The sequence below is a fragment of the Dysidea avara genome, chromosome 12 (assembly GCF_963678975.1).
Source record: "Dysidea avara chromosome 12, odDysAvar1.4, whole genome shotgun sequence".
Lineage (NCBI taxonomy): Eukaryota > Metazoa > Porifera > Demospongiae > Dictyoceratida > Dysideidae > Dysidea > Dysidea avara.
In genome coordinates this window covers 6,473,632-6,487,219 of record NC_089283.1, presented here as the reverse complement: position 1 = coordinate 6,487,219, position 13,588 = coordinate 6,473,632, and the positions used below count along the sequence as shown (strand labels likewise).

The 13,588-nt window shown below is 37.6% G+C and overlaps 2 protein-coding genes across 2 annotated transcripts; both read right to left on the bottom strand.

The window, feature by feature from the left end:
• Nucleotides 1-2,663: 2,663 nt before the first annotated feature.
• Nucleotides 2,664-6,702, bottom strand: LOC136240328 (BTB/POZ domain-containing protein 9-like). The gene is made up of 2 exons (XM_066031275.1): nucleotides 6,580-6,702; nucleotides 2,664-3,986 (listed from the first exon to the last, which is right to left on the bottom strand). The coding sequence occupies exons 1-2, from the start codon at nucleotides 6,647-6,649 to the stop codon at nucleotides 2,788-2,790; spliced, it is 1,269 nt and encodes a 422-aa protein (XP_065887347.1). The 5' UTR covers nucleotides 6,650-6,702; the 3' UTR covers nucleotides 2,664-2,787.
• Nucleotides 6,703-7,271: 569 nt separating this feature from the next.
• LOC136240261 (fumarate hydratase class I, aerobic-like) lies at nucleotides 7,272-12,905 on the bottom strand. The gene is made up of 9 exons (XM_066031199.1): nucleotides 12,746-12,905; nucleotides 12,388-12,665; nucleotides 11,950-12,062; nucleotides 10,980-11,098; nucleotides 9,274-9,654; nucleotides 8,844-8,987; nucleotides 8,126-8,236; nucleotides 7,767-7,973; nucleotides 7,272-7,667 (listed from the first exon to the last, which is right to left on the bottom strand). Exons 1-9 carry the CDS (start codon nucleotides 12,788-12,790, stop codon nucleotides 7,332-7,334), a joined length of 1,734 nt encoding a protein of 577 aa, XP_065887271.1. The 5' UTR covers nucleotides 12,791-12,905; the 3' UTR covers nucleotides 7,272-7,331.
• Nucleotides 12,906-13,588: the final 683 nt, after the last annotated feature.

The following is a 13,588-nucleotide window of genomic DNA, read 5'->3' as shown; positions in this document are numbered from 1 at the left end:
GATCCCCTTAAGCTGCAATTTTACAGGCTTGAAACTATCAATGTTATTAGCATAATAGTTCACACGCACAAGCAGACATCCAACTCACTGCAATTTCACAAGCAGTTAGTTACATTCATATGTTTCATGGTATCCCATACAGCAATTGAATGGCTACCCTTAATAGAGTTATGGCTGTAAACAAATTGTATGACTCACAGCTGCAGATGAATTATATGATTATATGACAAGTAGAAGTGTAATCCACACATATAGCATAGTATGGAACATTTACTTACAAGGTCACATTGATTATGGTATATACAAGTGCAAAGAGGTATATCGAACATTGCAACCACCAAAAACATGTAACACATATAGCATAGCATGACATTTACAACAATTCTTTTGCAATCTTGAAGGGTCATTGTTATTATACATAACAAGTGACTGTCCCCTATAGAGGTTGGGTACACAGCATGTCATCCTGTAGAGTATTCAGCTACTTACCAGCAAGTTGGTGAATCACTCTACCCTGAGACATTGTGACTGCTCTATAAGAGTACATGCAATGACAATGTTTTAGATTGGTAAAAATGTCAGAGCTAGATAAATCATTATAAAACTAGAGTGTACTGTTTCTGTCATTGTCTGGCCATAGATTAACAGAACATTCTGTAGATAAATGCATAGGTGTCATGCGACCGGATTTGCAAAAAAGGGGTCTTCCACACACATTCAGTTTGCTAACTTTGACAATTCATAAATTTATTGTTACAAAATGCTATCGACTTGAATTTGATCATCAGATCAGCTGAATTAATGGAAAGAAATAAATTGTTTCTTGAATACTAAGTTATGGTCTCTCAAGTTCATAGAATTTAATGTGTGTGGAAGATCCTTTTTGCAAATCTGGTCTGATCAATCCAGTCACATATCAGAACTTAATTATAATAAAGGAGCACTGTACACTGTTGTGAATGTGTATATATATCGCATTGACTAGGCGCTTTAGAGATAATTCTGGTCCCAGTTTCCTACGCAGCACATAAAGAAAATAAATGCACAGTAGGACTGACAGTGTGATATGCACTCACAATATCTACGGTGTGTTGTGTCTATTTACTCACAGAATAATGCATATATACAGTCCAAACATCGAATTATGAAAGTGATCACACATGTCTTCTTGCTATGTATAGTGTTAACCTGCCACAACCATGCAATTGCTACTTGACCACATACATACATACATACATGTGTCAGGCTTTGCAATTATTAATAAGCATTGCTAAATGTTAGCCACCACAATTGCATACTTTAGAATTTTATATTTTATCAGTGAGTTGGGTACAAGTGGGAAATACAGAGATGATCTGGTTTTAACTAATTTTTGCATGCTGTGATGGTTTTTTTCCTGGACATACTAACTGCACTGCTTGCACAGTAGTAATGCATAAATACTCTAATAAAACAGTCACACACAACATTAGATCAGCAACAACACTACAATGCAGAGGCATATTTCTGGGCTTCTGGAGAACCCCTTCAAAATTCTAACTTGTGGCCTTGCAGTCAAAACACTAGCTATCTTGGTTTGGTAATACAAATATAAAAAATGGGGCAAGGCAGTATAGATACAGTGAAATAAGAAACCAACGTTCATTTCTCAAAAGTGGATGAAGGGAGAACAAGGGTAACTATATATGTACTGAAAAAAAAAACATCTTTATTAAGATCAAGATACTCTAATAGATCAGTCAAATGTATTCCAATAGAGCAGGAGAAATTATGCTAAAGTTCCACAAAATGCTACATAACGCAGTTTCAATTGACTTTCTACCATATCTTCATCCATCGTCCACAACTGCATGTGACCGCAATCAAAGATTCATCTCTATTTCTACCAGGATCAACTGCTACCACCACTCATTTCTGCCATCAACCATTAGAATCTGGAACTCCCTCCCTATCAAAGTTGTTGAAAATGTTGATGACTTTCAGACTAAATTACACACATGCACATTCTCACACTCATGATTGAGTTCTTGTGCATTAAATCAAATAAATAAATAGCAGTCAAAACTACTCTAATAGAACAATCATAACAGAATACAATCTCAACAATATAAATGTAAGACAAATTGAGAATTTGGATATGTTCATAGATCACCTTTGCAAAAATGATAATTAGGACTCAAAGAGAAGCATATATAATTTTGTTGCTATTTACACAATTGAATCATAGTAATTTCTATTTCATAATTGATGAAATATTTTGTAATTCTGTAATTACGTTGCTAAGGATCCAAGCATTTTAATGCTCAAGATCTGTCAGCAGCACATCTATAATATAACTCACTACCACTAAAATCTGGAAACCACTTTGAAAAACGTCCTGCAATGTAAGCAACTAGAGATCAAAATATTAGATCAGCTGGTGTATATGTCATTACTACTCTAATGGAACAGTCACTTACACACATGCTTATGAGCTTGATCTGATTCTCAGCAATATTATGTCAATATTGAGAAAAATAAACAAGACTTGCTAGAAAGAAAAATATACAAAATAGTTTTATATTATATCTACACATAACTCTGTATCTATAATTATGAGGATTCCCTCAAATCACAATATTAGGACAAGACCAGTTCTACCATGCAGATATGCACCACCACTCTTCTTAGTAATTAATACATGTTAACAATCAGTCACTCATAATTAAAATTATTATATAGCCACAAACTAAATGTAATATTATAATCAATATCAACGTCCAACTATGCAAGTGAAACAAGACACAGTCAAACTCTGCAGATCTGAATGCTGTCATCTGTATGGCACAAGCAGATACGCATGCAAAGTTGGCCTGCAAACTGCTGTTTAGGGATATACATAATTTTGGACCCAACATTGAAGCACACCCTATCATCTTCCATACTCACAGATCCATCCACTTCTCGTAAATGCTGCTGAATATCAGATGAAACCCTCTTGCTCTCAAAAGACTCATAAAATAATTTAAGTCTGATGGAGCTCGCACATTTCTTCAAGTATAGTTTAAATCGTACAGCCTGAGATAGTTTGGCACTGATCATTGTCTGACATTTAATCCAGCCATAAGTAATTCCAGTCTTAGTAATCACTGTCCCTTTTGCAGCATATTCAATCTGCAATTCTTCAGAGTTTGTAGTAAAGTTAAAATAAAAATTCCTCTGTTCTATTTGCTTCTCAGGCCCATTAAATTTCTCTGGTATGTGATGGTACTCCAATGCTGCTTTGTAAAGATCAGGATCAGCTAAATTGGTAGGACGTACCTTGTCAAGCAAGTCCACCACAGATATTAGTGGATAGCGTATTTTTTGAAAAATATTTTTAACTTCGTCTTCAGGTAGTGCATCATCTTGATGACTGTGCCATTTCACAGCTGCAAGGAACAGGTCAATTTCCTTGACCTCCAGGTTAGACAACTCCATAAACATAGCTATGAGCGGCAGTGGCAAGCTAAGAAACTCGGTGGTACAAATAATTTCATTAGCTCTAGTTTCCATCATTTCTAGACAATGCTTGAACAGCACATCAAACTGCTGCTGGAATGCAATTGTGATGGTGTTGCTGTAGTTGTGAAGATCCAAAGAAGCTACCATCATATTAACACACAGATTCTCTAATGAAGCAATGCCAAAGTAATGAGCAGCTTGTAACAGGTCAAGACAATCATCCAAAGTTGTTTGCACTTTGCCAGTGTACACAAAATCGATTAACCTCTTTAGCACCACAGAATCAACAGTTGGTAATTCAATTTCCTTCTGATTACTCTCCTTTGTACCACCATACAGCATGGCACGGAACACTGGTGAACCAGCTGCCACTATTACCCTATGAGCACTCACACTACCACCATCAGATGTCTTGAATGTCACATCATGTGTACTGGGGTCTTCAAGCAGGGAAGAAAACGTGGTCACACACCATGTTGAGTCTTGCAATGTCCGTATTGACTCTGTATAAGAAATTATTACAATAATTCCTGGAAGCATCATAATCACATCGTACGAAATAAAATCATATAATTTATTATGGTGAAACATATTGTTTCATGTTTCACGACTTTTAGAATGCACTTGAACTGGGGGAGAGTGTCTATAACTGGAATGCTGTACATTTATATAAAACAATGCTATAAGTAAAACTGTAAGCTTGACCTTATTAGCACCTATCATCATTTGTCAACAGTTATCTAGTTTTCTTGGTGCCAGTTCAGGTTACATTCAAATTACTCTGATCATACAGTGTGATAGTACCAAGACTCTTGATAGTACTGTATCATTAAGGTTTAGGCTTTTCTGGCCAAAAATATCACCCCAAAACCAGCCTCACAATACCTTCATGGTGCCTTGGCAGTATTGGTGAGGTATAAGCAAGCCAAAAATGATTTCTACAAGTTGCTACGGAATTATAATTTTTTTATTTAGCAGAATATTCTATTGATTGATTGACTGACTAACTGCCTGCCTGCCTAATGACTTAAGACAAGCTTAAGGCGACAACCACTAAGGCTATGGTCTGATATATTCACTGTTATCGCTTCAGCCTAATTGGTTCCTTTTGGCGTACCACAGTAAGTACAATGCATGCTTCATGGACTTACCTGTGCCCTCCTTTGTGTCCCATTTATCTTTGCTGACAGTGACAGGTATCACTACTGAATTTGCAGTGGAGCATTCTTACATAACAAAAATTATTTGATTTTTCTGTTGTGACTGGATTGGCTGCCTTTCACATGGTGTTCTTTCATCTGTAATGCTGTGTAATGGGCTGAACATAACGAAGCATAATGACACTTCGCTTTTCAATAATAATTGATTGTTGGCACATGTTCGAATGCAAAATTAATTTTAAAAGCTATACATGTCTGATACTAACCGATATTTTGTATGACGTCACCTAATTGCTTTTCAAGATGGCAAAATACATAGCATGTCAACAGAGTTGAGCAATAGCTGATATAAGCAGCTATGAATTCTTTAAAGAAGCCAGCCATTAGCATATTGGAAACAGCAGTAAGCCACGAAATAAGATTCATTGAAGCCATAAATGATTATTATCCTTGTGTTTGATGGCCACTAAACCAGCAAACAGCAGTTTATGAAATTAGCAAATGTGTTTTGCTAGCTAGCCTATCAAATACTATTGGAATTACTAACTGTTTTTGTGAGCAATGCCTCAGTGTGGCAAAATATCAGTATCAGCAATTGCCATCTAAAATGTACTCGGTATCAGATCGGTAGTGAAAATGTGGTATCGGTGCATCATCAGTATCCACTTTTCTGAACTTATAGTGGAGCCAAACCACACATATCTGTTGACACCTTTACTGCCACTGCCAATCATCTGGAATGTCAATTCTTTAACTTCTCGTTTTTAGCTGTTTTTCAGGATTTATACCATATTGCCTGAATATTTCGAGGGGCAAATATTTCAAGGTTGAGCAATGTTATTAAAATAAATTTTTCGTGGATTTGCAAACACTCCCAAAGTGTATTAGCATAGCAAGAGTTAATAGGAGAGTTAATAATAGAACATTACGAACAGTCCTATTATTAACTCTTGGTAATAGACTATAATTATGGGGGTCTAAATATTTCAAGACTAAAATTTTTGCTGATAGCCCCCAAAACCACGAAATCAGCAAAAATTTTCCACCTCGAAATATTTAGGCAATATAGTATATATTTCACTCATTTCGTAGTTTTGGAGGTTATCAGCAAAAATTCTCCATATAGTCTATTAAATACCTTTTGGGAGCGTTTGTGCAAATCCACGAAAATTTTATTTTTAGCAACATTGCTTAATCTCAAAATATTTATGAACTTGTCAATTTCATGCCCCACCTACAGGCGTCCCCACACCCCAAGTGGGGATTTGACATTGCTTCTTGTCCCGGCAATTGACAGTTGTCCAATTCACTGACCGATTTTCTCTAATTGCATTTCTAAACAATAAAATTGCACTCGCTATAATTTTACTAGCCACAGGTATATACCAGGTAACGCTTAGTCATGTTGTCAAATCCCCTACTAGGGGGTGGGGACATACCGTAGGCGGAGAAAGTTACGCGTGGGAAAAGTTTCGCGAATTGCACTCTACTTTTTATACCCGCGTAAAAGTTTCGCGATGCTGATTTTGCATACTGATTTATTACTGTACAAATACAACCATGTAGAAGCTAACCGGCGTAAAAGTTTCGCGATAGCTACTGCAATCGCAAAACTTTTCCCACGCGTAACTTTCCCCGCTTACGGTAGTGGGGATTTGACAGCCGATTTTGCCCCAGTAGTGGGGAATTTGACACCACGATTTGTCAAATCCCCTGTATCCTCCCCGGGGGTGGGGCATGACAAGTTCATTAGGCACAAGGGCGCCATGAAGCCCTAAAACTGACCACCTTAGTCTAGCGCCGCCGATCCATTTTAGGCGTTTGTAGCGCCCAGAAAAATAGGGGTGCTTATAGGCGCCTCAAATAGGGTCGCTAGCGAGACCTACACTCGAAACTACCACATAACTTTTAAATGTGTACAAGAGTTTTAATTTACCTCCTGTGGATTCACCTTCTGGCGATGTTGTCTCATTTCTTGCCCTTTTCGCTGAAGGTTCCTCTTCCATCTCGACCACCCGACGTAAAATAGACCTTTGTCTAAGCGCCACTGAAACATTTATGAAGACCCAACTCGAGACCCGAGATTCGTACATGTGGAATTGTTTGCAAATCCGCTACATTCACATGCATTGCTCAACCTTGAAAATATTGCCCCTCGAAATAGTTAGATAGGTTAGTGCCCTGTGTACAGTTCAAAAATAATATTCGATTTTCTATTACGAACACTGCAATTTACTCCGTTCTGTTGATAAGGATTTGTCCATAACTAAGTCCTCAGTGAGACAAATGCTGGATGGTGCCTTAAAGATATGCATTCAGTTGTGGCATCCCAGAGGATTTTTATGGCAAGATACTGCAAGGAGTGGCTGTGCCCTACTTAGTTTAGATGTATGTATATGTAGTTATAGCCTTATACTTTTTTTTTTTGTATTTTCCACCCTTGCCATGCCCACACTGGTCTCATCACTGAACCAGTCTTTGTGGTCACATGTATGTGTATTTTCTCTTAATGATGGGTTAAACCAAATTAAACTGTGTTCTAGTACTGGTGTTGGGGAACAGAATACACTAAAATCCCTTGAGCTTTGTTTTGTAGTTTAGGCTGTACACCAAACCATATACAATGGCTTCAAGACAATTATAAATTTCTATTAAATATATTGTGCCAAATAACATATGTACATAACTTTATATCTGCCATTCTTGGAAAAAATCGTTTCCTTTATCATCCACCACAATAAATGCTGGAAAGTCTTCCACCTCAACTTCCCAGATGGCTTCCATTCCCAACTCAGGAAATTCCAGCACTTTAACACTTCGGATGCAATCTTGGGCAAGGACGGCAGCTGGACCTCCAATAGAACCCAAATAAAAGCCACCATATTTCTGACAGGCCTTGGTGACTTGCTTGCTGCGGTTGCCCTTTGCTATCATAATCATGCTGCCACCTTCCTGTTGGAATCGATCCACATATGAATCCATTCTTCCCGCAGTAGTGGGACCAAAGCTACCCGATGCCATTCCCTATACAAAACACACAATCAGAATGTGACAGATAAGTACAGACTGACGCAATTTATAGGATACTAATACTCATGATGTATTATAGTAGAAGCACTTTACCTTGGGTGTTTTGGCTGGGCCAGCATAATAGACTGGGTGTTGTTTGAAGTATTCTGGTAGTCCATATCCAGACTGTAGTTGATCTAGCAGTTTAGCATGAGCAATATCCCTTGCCACTATCAGACGACCAGTAAGTGAGATGCGTGTCCTCACAGGATACTGGGATAGCTGACTTAACACAGTTTTCATTGGTCTGTCAAGATCTACCTGTAAGTAACAGGGATAGCACAGATTTAACAGAGTAGTGGGAAATATGAAACAGTAATGCAGTATTACTTTTCTGTGATATTTCATGAATCATAAATCAAATATCACCCACACACTATACTCATAATCACCAGTTTTACACACATTAATACCTTCACTACGTCATCATGAAGATGTGTTTCTTCTATCTCAGGCATGTACTTCCATGGCTCAGTCTCCAGTTGCTCCAGGTAGACGCCATTTGGTGTTATCTTCCCCAAAGCCTGTATGAGAGAACTAATGTAATGGACTCTTGCCAAGAACAGTAAATCAATTGATCATTGTCAGATAGCCATAAACCATATTAGACAATAATGCACGCAAATCGCAATACAAGAATCAGAGAGATCTTTAATGGTACAACTCCCAATTCACTACACTCTAAGTAAACCTTGACAGACAATTTAAACAACCAGGTAATGTACCGTGACTGCTCTATAAGGATGTTTTATCATAACTTATAAAGAAATTCAGATGTGGCCAGTCAGAACAATAAATTATGTTGCATTCTTCATTGTAGACCCTAGACAGGACAAAAATAACTTCCAGCCTGCATGGGAGTCTGTGCAAAACATAACTAGGGAGAAATTCACCTCAAATGGAAAATAGCAGCATGGATAGTGCAACATGCAATCAGCCCTGTGAGCCTTATAGTTTTTCCAAGTTGACTATTCATGAAAGCTACAGCCCCATGTACATCAAATAATGATATGCTATGTGACGAAATTTCTCAAACTGATATCTCAATTAATACAAGTTGTCAAGATGATGCAGTCAACTGGTTTTATAGACATGATCACATATACACATAATGGAGTAGAAACCACTGACCTGTCTATCAGCTGAACAAGACACTCCTATTCCTATTGGACATGACGCACCATGTCGTGGCAGCCTCACAACACGCACATCATGACAAAAGTATTTCCCTCCAAATTGAGCACCAATACCCATATTCTGACACATCTTATGAACCTGTAACAGACAAAGATAGTGTATTCCCTATTTTACATAGTAGCAATCTTGTGTAGAGTTAGTGAAAAAAACATTCTTAATTACTGATATTTCCAAGCTAGACTAACCACAAAGCCCATTCTATGTACATGTACTTAGCTGACCAGGTTCCACAGTTTTACGATAACACAAAGTAAAGAAAGTAGACCACTGAGGTATAATAGTACACATGCTGTACAAATATGTTGAATCTGTTAAGTCAGGTCAGGCATGTACACCCCTTAGAATACTAATCATATCAACACACCTTTTCTTCTAGACCAATATCACGGAATGCCTGGCCATGTTCATTGCCAGCAATGGGCAGTCCATCAAGGTATTTAGTACTAGCTAATTTGACTGTCTTCAATGTCATCTCAGCACTCAGTCCTCCTATAACAATTGCCAGATGATACGGTGGACAAGCAGCTGTTCCTATTGTCTGGATCTTCTCCCGTAAGAACTCCATCAATTTTACTTCATTCAACACAGCCTTGGTCTGCTGATAAAGGAAAGTCTTGTTAGCTGATCCACCTCCTTTTGCAATAAATAAAAAGTGATACTCATCCCCTTCAGTGGCGTAGAGTTCTATTTGAGCTGGCAGGTTGGTACCAGTGTTGATCTCATTGTACATGTCCAGGGGTGCAACCTACATTGGAAAACATGCATACTTTGTATCAACAAATTTTTCCAATACACCGTCCCAATTATTACTATTAGCACCATAATCCAGACACCTTCCATGCAGATCATAACAAACAAAAAAACAGCTGCTGATATTATATTGTAGTACAATTTCAGTATATGTTTGTTCAAGAAAGCAAACACAGACACAAACATAGTCTTGTGAATGAAGAAGCCAAGGATTTCAATGTCCGATACTTCTGTTAATTTGTCCCATGATTGTAAACTGCACAATGAAACCTGCCCATAATGGTTGGTTGCCTTTTAGCCTACATTTCCTGAGCAGATGGGACAAACTGTACTTGAAACGTAACAATACAATAGTACAGTAGGGGTACTGTACACCTGCAGCTACACAAGCAGAGTTTAATCCCTACTTTAGTCATGGTTATACTATTGACAATCTACGTATATAGGAATTATGTAAATGTAACCCACTGAGTGAAAACCCAACTAGTTTACAATTTTCTCAAACTTCACTTTATGACTTCTTTGTTGTCTAGAGGGATAGGCCAGTGGGTTGTTAAAGTTTTGGCCTTATCTGCTGACGTATAGCGATAAACAGCAGGAAGAGTAAACCAATTGATTTGTACAGTGCCTATACAGAAATAAATCACAGGTGTTATTTAATCGATCATAATTTATATAAAAGTCACAAGTGCAACAAGCTGCAGAGTTAGGACTTGTGCGATTATGTTCATCATGAACTGGGACATTTATCAAGGGGCCTATTGTATATCCACCCATGCATATGCCAATAAGCAAGAAGGCTGTTCAAGCTTAGAAACGGCAACGATAAAGTTATACAAACGTAAACAAATACAACTCGTTTGCTTCATGGCACAGAAAACCCCTTATTCTCTCCATGAAGAGGCAATTGCAGTGGTATATTAGATATTTCAATTTAAGTCTTCTTTCATTGTTTACTGAAGTGATCAAAATGTACGTAAAATTACTTTTGTAGTACGAGTATGTATATCAATGGCATTCATCTCAAAAGCAGAATTATGCAAACTATTAAAACTAGTCGCGCTTTTGCTCAGTAGGTCACAAATAGCTGCAGGTACTAATTTAAGTGGGCAACCATCCTTGTTTTATTTCTATGACCTTTTAAATTTTCTAATTACTTTTCCCTATAATTGTTTATATAGTAACCAGTATACAGCTCCACTCTAACATTCTTTTTCTCAAGCTTACATTAGTAACTGGTAATGTAACACAAAACATCATATCTCTACACAGTATACACATAATATGACACAAATACAATCACCAAAATATTTGACTGACTTGAGAGTATCGTAGGTTCTGAGCAGTGTAAGTGTTGTAGACACCTTTGGATAAATATTTAGCATCCTTTCCATCCGTCCATACACGATGTCCCTTCTTGCCAATCACAATGGAAGTACCTAATATGTGAACATGACTTGGTATATACTTGTTTATAAACACAAACACAATACACATGCAAGTATGTATACAAACAAAGCAGAAGCAAAGCTTTGGCTATCGTATATACAGTCACACCTAACCACAAACACTGGATTATCTGCATAAATCAGTGCAGGAAAATCCTATTGGAGCAGGACAAGTAACCAGACCATGCCTCATAGTGGAAGGTATGAGCACTCAATGTTCCACACTTCATAATAATCATCCATTATGTGAGACACAGACAGTGCAGTTGGCATTTGCTTTCCTATGTAACATCAGGTACCTATCAGGGGCTGATTTCTCAGTTAACACAAAGTCTTCATTTACAGCTGGAGAGAGTAGACTTGAGCAATAATGAGTGAAGTATAGGAAACAAGAACAACAACTGGTCATCAGTGACTTGCGATTACCAGGTTAGTAAGCACTGCATCACACACTCACGCACGCACGCACATATACGTCGCATACACACTAGTGTTGTTTTAGTACAGGTTTTCATTTTAGTTTTAGGGAAAAAACGTTTTAGTTTTAGTAAACGTAAAATAAAAACTTTTAGTTTTGGTTCAGTATAGTATAGTATACAAAAAGTAATTTATGGTTTTAGGTTTAGTTTAGTAAAAACTAATACAATACTAGTGTAAATGTAATTTGTCTTAAGTTAAATAAATAAAAGAAATCGAGTTTTAGTTTAGTTTTAGTATTCAGATAAAAGCTTGTAGTTTTAGTACACTAAAAGTAATTTATACACTAAAATAGGTTTTAGTTTAAATAAACTAAAACAACACTAGTACGGTGTGCATGCACACACACACAAAGAAACACACACCAGTATCCTGACAACCAGGTAACACCATTCCTGCAGCAATGTTGGCATTCTTCAACAATGTCAGTGCAACAAAGCGATCATTACTAGATGCCTCAGGATCATCCAGTATGTTCCTAACAATGAAGACAAATACAAATGTAGCATGGAAAATGTATTACATAAATACAGTAAGAAACAGATAGCATCAACTGCTCAAAATGTTGAATTAAATGACCTGGACTACAAATCTTGGTAAAAAACCTACAACCTATTATACGATAATCAGCAACCTTTCACACAATGTGACTATTGGTAAGGTAGGTGCTTTGAGTAACACATCATCATATCAAGCAATGAAATTTGTTTAAGTCACCAGGCAGACAATCTAGCAAAACTTAGGTAAATAAACTTTTTGGTCTCACTGATGTTAGGCCCATCATAACATTACAATCAACTCACCTCAATTGCTGCAAGTGTGCTGGCCTCAGAAGATGAGCTATATCGATCATCGCTTGCTCTGCCAACATTGTCATAGCCATAGGAGTCACACTGGTGATGTAACCCTGGTCATCGGCATTGTCTAGTTTGAACTGGCTGACACATTGATCAGTGAGTAAACGATATGTTGTTATTGGGAAGGTTGGTAGTGCCAACACATCTTGATAGTAAAATGATTTAGGAGCTTTCTGCTCATAGTTCACAGCGCTGCAGTGGAACCAGTTTGCAAATACTGTCAGCTGTACAAAAGATGCAACAATTCTAATTAAAACGCCAGGAATATTATTAAAACAACAGAAATAATTTATTTAGTACTCACTTTCCTTTTGGATAACTGACTAGACGCACGGAGTGACGAAATCATCTACAAACGTTTTGAAACTCAGCAGGTATCTCGTGGCTGTTGAGGCATAAACTTAAATACGAGCTTAAATAACGCGCATGCGACGTTGAACTATGGGCACGTGATGAATGCTTATTCAGCATCTTCTAGCGCAATGGTTGTTGTTCTACTTCAACTCTTGTTTCCCAAGAACAAAAGGAAATTATTAGGTAATTCGTGTTTACTGGATATTACTTACATAGTATGCTGCTTCCGTCGTCAGTATTATCTGATTGTCTCAAGCGAGTATACGTGCAAGCGGGATCTCAAGTGGTGGAAGTGACTGAGTTGCGCACACCTCGGCGTACACTACCTAACCAGTTTACGTACACCGAGTTCCTGGTGTCTACAGCATCTTACATTGAGTGTGCACAGAAAGAAATAAGAGATAACTCATCAGAAGTGTTACTGAGAACAGGTAGATTTAAGGACAGTGACCAGCCCATGACATGATTCCTTCCCTCTGGAAAGTTCTCAAGTTCCCTCACATGGAAGTTTTACATTTCTGGTTAGGCCACTCAAATAAATTCTCTTTTTCCTGTCCGCAGCCCACATCTGATTGCCATCAGGTCTAAATATTAACTGTTCCGTATTCTTCAATTATTTTCTAGTTATTCGTGCATGTTGTATACAGGCTCAGTAAAACCACCTTGTGGCAGTGTCAGCAGTGCCATAAGGTCAGCACAAATTCACTTTGCATTATTTTGCAACTTAAAATGGAGGGTACAAGCTTAAGCATGCTTTTAATGGTTGTGCCAGGCAAATAATATGGTTTGAAAA